Raw genomic sequence first — 8,545 nt, 5'->3', positions numbered from 1 at the left:
GGTCACTTTTGAAACAACGAAGCTAGTCGCGAAATATTTGTAGAGAAATAGTCTATCTGTTAGCGAAACTTCCGATTAGGCACTTTCTAATTTCACGTCTCAATTATTTGCGTTTTTTTGTTATTGCAGATGGCAGCGAAATACAAAGACCACCAGGCCGGCGACTTTGACTGTATTATCAACAATATAGTTTGTAATCGGTGGTCCGATTGTCGTATAACCGATAATGCAGATCTCTAGCGGAGTACCCAGGCAAGTCGGACGTGGCGTTGCTAAAAGCCCGCCGCTGCTGGTGGGTGAGCGTACCTCTGGGCCCCGAAATTACTCTGGTCTGTCTGGCCCCCGACCGCGAGCGGCTGGTTTAGAAAGCGTTCAATGCTGGAGCTGCCAACGAAATGCTTGGCTACGGGCTGCTTGAACACGTGTGCCACCCCCGGGACCAGCTTTCACGTTATTTCGAAAGGCGTAAAGCTCCCAAAGCTGTGGACTATCGCAGTTGAGCGAAATGATTGGCAGCCATCGAAGAGAGCCGCACTTTGTTCGGCACACTTCAAAGGTGACGACTTTGTTTGCGAGCGTTCACTCTTCGCCGAAATGACGCTACAAATGAAAAAGGAATGTCGAAGCCTGACGCAGTGTTTTCAATACTCAGCCACTGCCAACGCAACAGCGGGAAGCCCCGACCATTGGTCAAGAAGAACCGGCGACAAGAGGTATTCGTATTTCGTAATGTATTTTAAGCGACACTAAAACTATCAATGTGTCACACACGCACGTACGTGCGTGTGTTCTTAGGTCGTAACACTAGCGAAAGTGCCAGCAGACAAATCTATTGGCACGATAGGGAAATTAGGGAAATCGTATTGGGCCTATAAGAGCTGTATGGGAACTACTTTGTAGGTCCTATTTCAATACTATTTACACACACACACGCACACACACACACACGCACACGCGCGCACACGCACACACGCACACGCGCACACGCACACGCGCACACGCACACGCACACACGCACACGCACGCACACACGCGCACACGCACACACGCACACACACACACACACACACACACACACACACGCGCGCGCGCGCGCACACACACACACACACACATTGACCACATCTATTTGTCACCGATAAGACCAATAAGGTGCCCATAGTTTGTAGCTATTTGTCACTCATAGAATCAATAGACACGCTTTGGCACCATTAGGGCTCAATAGGAGACACCTATTTGTCCCCTATAGGATCAATAAATATGTATTATATATGTATGGGCGACAGTTATTGGTGCGTATTGGTACCAATAGACAGTAATAGATGAGACAAATTTATCGCCTATAGAACCGATAAATAGTGGCGATTTGTCATTTATAAAACTAGTGGAGTGAATTGACACAAGAATTAAAAAAAAAACATGGCGGAATGTACGCATGCTATTGAAAATGTCATCCACACGTGTTTCACTTAGTAGCGAATACAATCGAAAGTGGGTTTTTGATTTGTTCAATATATGAGCAAAGTGCCGGCTGTTATTTTTATATGCCGGGGTTCCAAAATATGGCACCAACGTTTAGATCCAGCCTGACAGCTGGATTTGACCTTCCAGAGACGTGACAAACTTCACTCCCTGCGCAATTCCGTGTGGTGACCTACTTTTGCGTCTCAGTCACCAGGTGGCGTGGAGATCGGAAGCATATTAAGAATCGGACAGTGACGAAACCACTCCACTTCGTTGATTGCTCTGTGCAGCATTCTTGCTTCAAAACCTCTGTTTGGGCATCGTTTCTGGGATTTGGCCGGATCTGGCCTCGTTGCAGCGAGGGATTCGAACATCGAGTGCCGTGCCAAACGACACAGTGCGAGATATCCTGCACTGTAGATGCCACAAAAGAGGTGAGGTTTCGAAAAATAATGGCAACTAATTGAGAAAAAAAGAAGTCAGGAGGCCTTGACTTAAGCTTCGCCGCGGTGGTCTAGTGGCTAAGGTACTCGGCTGCTGCCCCGCAGGGCGCGGGATCGAACCCGGCTGCAGCGGCTGCATTTCCGATGGAGGCGGAAATGTCGTAGGCCCGTGTACTCAGATTTGGGTGCACGTTAAAAAACCCCAGGCGGTCGAAATTTCCGGAGCCCTCCACTACGGCGTCTCTCATGATCATATAGTGGTTTTTGGGACGTTAAACCCCACAAATCAATCAATCAAGGTCTTGACTTAAATCGTAAAAACGGGAGGCAAGCTAAAGTTAGCATATCCTACTTGACATGATTCTTTCTTTCTTTCTTTCTTTCTTTCTTTCTTTCTTTCTTTCTTTCTTTCTTTCTTTCTTTCTTTCTTTCTTTCTTTCTTTCTTTCTATATGAAAGAAAACTTTCATATGTATACAGGTCATTTCTGAAATACGTTTGCTGCCAGATTCTAACAACATGTGGATGCCGATCTCCAATTTGACTCGAATCTGGGCGCCGATTGTGAAATACAATTTTTGTTTCATGGTTATGTTTCCAAACAAGGTGAACACAGAAGTAGGCGAGCTCACCTTGAAATGGGGCGGTGGGGGTGGCACCCTCTTTATCATATAAGGGGGGTGCAAACTCAGGTACATAGCGTTAAGCGCAGCCGTAATTCTTTATTATGCAGAGTTACAGATATATCTGTTTTAGACAGTGATGACAGCTGAAATACACTGATGTGTCACGATACGGAGAGTTATCGCCCTTATCAATGGTTCTCAAGTACGGGTTGGTAGATCCCAGACCCCTGAAGATCCGTGAAGCTATTAGTGCAGGTCCGCAAAACCTATCCTAGGAAAAATAAGAAAAAAAACGCATTTTATGGAGGGACAGTATCTCCCTTGATCGTATACCACAGAGAAACAATGACTTTGTTTAGATGGACAAACTTCACTCTGGGAACTCTGATGTCACACGTTTCACTATCATATGTTCATTATTAGCGGAGAAAAGAAAGGTTGAATCGTTTTTAAATTTCGCGCTGAAGTGTTCGCGCGTAACGTAAACAAATTTCAAAGTGTATTTTTCGTATACTCGTCATTTTGGCTCGATAAAGTTTCCGAAACTTCTCATGATCGGTCTGTGACACGCGCAGAGTACAAGGCATTTAATTGTTATCGATTGAAAGCTACGCGAGGCCAAGTAGACGCCTTCAAAAATCTCTTACGTCATGGCGTTCGATGCGGAAATCTCGTGGCGGTGTCTTCACACGTACTTACTTTTCATGGGCTTCCTCGTTTACAAAGTGTCACGTGGCGGTAAAATACGTGTTTTCGAGATTGTGGAATTGGGCTTTACTAATACGCGAAAAAATCGTTTTGCTGTGTAGGGTACGTGCCTGTAATACCCCCTTTCTGATCTTTGGTATGCTTCACCCCAAAACATTGGTGCCTTGCAGCGGAGCCGCTTTGTGTTTCATCTTTTTCACAACAATTTCTTATTTTTTAAGTAGCGCCGGCACAAACCTTCGAAGGCGAGGTAATGACTGAATTAGATTTGATTGATTGATTTGTGGGGTTTAACGTCCCAAAACCACCATATGATTATGAGAGACGCCGCAGTGGAAGGCTCCGGAAATTTAGACCACCTAGGGTTCTTTAACGTGCACCCAAATCTGAGCACACGGGCCTACAACATTTCCGCCTCCATCGGAAATGCAGTCGCCACAGCCGGGATTCGATCCCGCGACCTGCGGGTCAGCAGCCGAGTACCCTAACCACTAGACCACCGTGGCGGGGCGAATTAGATTTATGTGGAGACATACACGACATCTAGAAAATATCAAGGGCAAAGGTAACCTTTGCTAGACTTAAAACCAATTTTAAAGTGCACGACACGCAACTGAGCGAGATGCGGAGAAGCCAACCTCCTTGGGAGTAAGTACCTCACGACGCCGACATCAACGTGGTGTCCACGTAAACAAGTCTACGTCACGAGTTAGTGTTGGTTGGTCAGTGCGGCGCCCACGTCACAGTTACGCGTGGTCACGTGGCCAGCCGGGTTTACTTATCAACCTACCTCGCTCCGAAAGTGCGATTGGGCGCTCTACAAACGTCCTTAAATAAATGGCCACCGTGCACTCGTGCAAACGAGATTTCCAGCCGTGATAAGCGAGTCATAAGCTACCACTTTCAAAAAAATAAAAGAGAAAAAAGAACAAGGCGCAAAATTTTTGTGTCTGTTGCATTTTTCTACGACACATGTTGGCGAGCGTAATTTTTCAAGGCCTGGAAAAACCTAACTAGAGGGAGGTTGGATATAGCTGCACACTATATTGAGCGAATCGAATTGTCTTTTTGGCACTTCAGTTTCGTGCTACATGTCGGGTTACTATATGACCCCCTCTCCCCCGCCATTCTTTTGATTCACAACACCGGGTCCCTGACCCCTTCCTCTGGTCCACAAGGGCTCCCCGAAACTTCCATGGTGAAGAACCGGTGGCCTTGGTTCTAAATCTCTCGAACTGTGCCGTATTGGCACGTGCTGGGTAGTAGAATGCTGTGCACATGTCTGTGGGCTTGAAAAAAACATATAGGTTAAAAAAAGACAGGCGACTCTTTCTCTATTTGTCCCTGACATACAAAGGCATATATCACAGGCAGACGCAGGGGTTTGAAGGAGAGAACGAAGCGTCAGAAAACTGTCATGAAAACAGTTGGATCTCCTTTTCGATCGGCGCAGTGAAACGCCAATGTCAAAACTGTGCACGTATGTTTTTGTTTTCGATCGGTGAACGAGGAAATCGGAACACGCTCTTGAACGAATTTCATTATATACAGATAAAAAAAAAGAAAGTCCCCGACCGCATTCCGTTGGCACTGAATGTCATGCTTGACAGGAGTTTGACGAACGCTTTTGAACGGTGGACAAATGGGTCACAATCGTGTCGAAACTGAAGCTAGTTTGTGCGTGATATGTCCAGCTAGTGCACGTAGACCAAAGAGTGGTACGCTGTTGTGGTCAGTGCGAGTCGCATATTTTGACTGGTCAATCTGGTCCGTTGTGAGAAGGTGATGGCCGCAGAGATAAAATATTTTACAGCGAAATCTGTTATGAGATCGAAACTCGGGTCACGCGCAGTGCCGTTGTTGTCTGCCGCCGCCGCCGCCGGTGTCCGTAACCACATAGCAAGAAATTGAAAAAAAAACCTAGTACCAACGACACAGTGGAGCTCGAGCCCTGGTCCGCAGGGTACCAGCCCAGTATTCTACCACTGAGCCAAGCCGGTGCTTGGGACTGGTTGAAAAACTTGCCTTTGGCAGGCTTGATGTCGGTAAAGCAGTCGCATTAATACGACTTATAAAGCGTTTGAAACAGCGAAAGAACAACCAGTCGTCGCACGATGCGAATAGCGCAACGGGTGGGTCGTCCAATGCTCCAACACATTACAAAAGCTTGTGCTTGTTCACCTATTAACTGTGGCGCATACCCACTACAAGCATTATTCCTCATTGTCCTCAGCCACTGCATGAACAATTGGCACAAAAATCCTTGCAACTGTTTAGCGAATACAACGCTTCTCAGAAGAATGGCGAAAAATACCACATAGAATGCCGGCCTACTACCCAATTTTTTTATTATTAATGCCGTAGTGGTATCAAGCAAGTGCGCTTTCAGCAGTTACCCAATGAGTGTCTAAAAAAATCACAGCATATCCACGAAGTGAATGATGATGAGTGGGCCGAAGCGTCCATTAGCCCGTCCGTGCTTCCGTCTTTTCGTTCTTGCTTCCGTCCGTCCGCGCGACCGTCCGTGCGTCAATCCATGCGTCCGTACGCCTGTCCACGCGTCCGTCCGTGAGACCGTTCATTTGTCCGTACGTCCATTCGTGTGTCCATTCGTCCATACGTTCGCTGGTCCATCCATCCGCCCGTCCGTCTGCCAGTACGTCTGTCCATCCGTCCGTCCGTGCGTCCACGCGTCCATCCATCCGTCCGTGCGTCCACGCGTCCGTCCGTGCGTCTATCTAGCGAACCCTTCAAGTACCGCCATCTCCCATCTCACAACCCCTGCTGCACATACCCGCTCAAGAGCGGGTATGTGCCACCGGTGGCTACATACATACATACATACATACATACATACATACATAAATACATAAATACATACATACATACATACATACATACATACATACGTGCATGATACATACACGTACGTACATACGCGCATACATACATACGTGCATGATACATACACGTACATACATACATGCATACATGCATACATACATGCATGCGTGCATACATACATACGTGCATACACAGAGGCATACATGCACGCGTACATGAATGCGTACATACATACATATATACATACATGCATACATACATACATACGTGCATACATGCGTGTATACACATGTATACATACATACATACATACATACATACATACATACATACATACATACATACATACATACATACATACATACATACATACATACATACATACATACATACATACATGCATACATACATCCATACATACATACATACATACATACATACATACATACATACATACACAAACATACATACATACATACATACACACATACATACATACATACATACATACATACATACATACATACATACATACATACATACATACATACATACATACATACATACATACATACATACATACATACATACATACATACATACATACATACATACGGAGGAGGAGAAGGAGGAGGAGGAAGTGGTGGAGGAAGAGGAGGAGCAACAGACCCGCGCCATAAGGAGCTTCGCCCCTGAAAGGCTCTGAAAGGCCGCTCTTCTAGCTTTCGCTGTGACTGTGCTGCGCTTTCCGCACAGGCCTGGCGTTTTTTCTGCAACGTGACACGTGGAGGTAAAAAGAAATCACCGACGATTAAGATACTGTTCAATTCGAATGTGAGCTCAGTTGTTTATAGGTGTTCTAATAGTGTGATAAGTAGAGCGAATACGCATCCGTCGAGACGACGTGGCAGTATAGAATGCTTGAAGCTAACGTCCACGTAACGTGGTTAACCAAAAAAAGCTACTCTGGTGGTGTCCAATTAGTGGATGTGTCCAATTCGCCGGAGAGCATTCAATTACGCAAAAAAAACAATAAGTAATAACGTCATGGCGCGCTTGACTACATCGGCGCACTGAACCCGCCAGCACATTCCTAGCGTAAAAAGAAACTAAGTGGACGAATTATAGAGTAACATGACTCTTAAACAAGCTTGACAGGTATGGACATGCGTATGAACGTGTTCGGATGTTTGAAGAGCGATACATGGACTGCGTACAGACATTGCAGGGGCGTCAGGCGAGCGGCCGCGTTAAACCTAGTTCAAGGCTAACGTGATTAGATTCTATGCACAGCCTCAGAGATGTGCGTCCAAAAGCGGATCTCCTCGGGCAGCATTTGTGTCAAGAGTTGTGAAAGCTGCGTGGCGTCAAAACGACGTTGCGGGAGAAAGACCGGAGACAGGCAGTGCGCTGCTCGCCAGGTCCAACCATTGCGGGGAAGCTGAATTGGACACGTCCACGAATTGGACATTGCGAAAGCAGCTCCCCTGGCGCCGCGTACTTCCGCTGTCGCTGGCTGACACGAACGCTGCGCCGGGCTAGGAAAACCATAAAAGGAGGAAGAGGAGGAGGAGAGGAAACAACTTTATTGACGCCCATAGAGTTTCATACAAAAATATGGAAGAATCCGGTGCTGCGATCGTGTAGCCCCATGAGAATTATGGGAAGTACAGGCTTCGTATTGAATAGCGTTGGCTAGTGAACTGCCTACAGATCTTTTTTTTTTTTTTACGGTTGCAGTTTCGTTCTTCGTGAAGCGAGGTTAGTGGGGTGCGGTAAAAAGGGCTGAAGCAGTGCCTTCGTTGTTCGAAGAGGCTGAGGACCACTATCCCCTGATTTGCTGCGACGTTGGAGCTTCATGAGTCGTATTTGACACTTTAAACGAAGCGTCGTCCACTCACCGCTGCGCATAGATTTAGCGTCTCATGCCAGTACAGGATATTGCATCGAGTTCCAAGTTTTAGATGCGAAGCAGCTCTTTGACTAGCCTGTGTCACACTGTCCCTCCTTCCGCACCGCTTCCCTCGCCTCAGATGTTGGAGTGGTGCCAAGTAGCTCACGTCCTCCTCGCCTGCCGCGCGCTCGCCGCGAGTCAGATTTCCCTCGCTTCACCCTCTACCACTCGCAACGCTCGAGCCCACTCAACGCCGACTAAATTTCAAGGCTGAAAGGCTGCCGCAGTGACGTCAGAGGGTGGGGGCCCAGTTACGCCGCGAACGCGGTGGAAAGCCTGTGTTTTGTTCACACATTTTAGGAGAACCAACGCTCCCGCTTTCGCAGCTGTTGTGGCTTGATTGGGCCGAATAAAAGATGTGGAAAAAAAGTCTTACTGAGCATGCTCAGTTGGGCAACTGGGCCCCCAACCTCTGACGTCACTGCGGCAGCCTTTCGGCCTTGAAATTTAGTCGGCGTTGGCCCACTCCTCACGTGGGCATAGTCTCACCCGCGCCACCCCTCTCCA

General features: G+C 47.0%; 1 protein-coding gene across 2 annotated transcripts in view; it reads left to right on the top strand.

Moving 5' to 3' along the window:
- The first annotated feature begins 1,354 nt into the window (after positions 1-1,354).
- The window catches only part of LOC119179992 (fatty acid synthase-like), an 81,356-nt gene continuing 74,165 nt past the window's right edge, over positions 1,355-8,545 (top strand). For both annotated transcript variants that reach the window (XM_075868702.1, XM_075868701.1), the window contains exon 1: positions 1,355-1,898. In XM_075868702.1, coding sequence (XP_075724817.1) covers positions 1,885-1,898 — 14 coding nt within the window. In that variant the 5' untranslated portion in view covers positions 1,355-1,884. The remainder of the gene's footprint in view (positions 1,899-8,545) is intronic.

The sequence above is a fragment of the Rhipicephalus microplus genome, chromosome 7 (genome assembly GCF_043290135.1).
Source record: "Rhipicephalus microplus isolate Deutch F79 chromosome 7, USDA_Rmic, whole genome shotgun sequence".
Classification (NCBI taxonomy): domain Eukaryota; kingdom Metazoa; phylum Arthropoda; class Arachnida; order Ixodida; family Ixodidae; genus Rhipicephalus; species Rhipicephalus microplus.
This window is presented reverse-complemented; position numbering and strand designations above follow the sequence as displayed.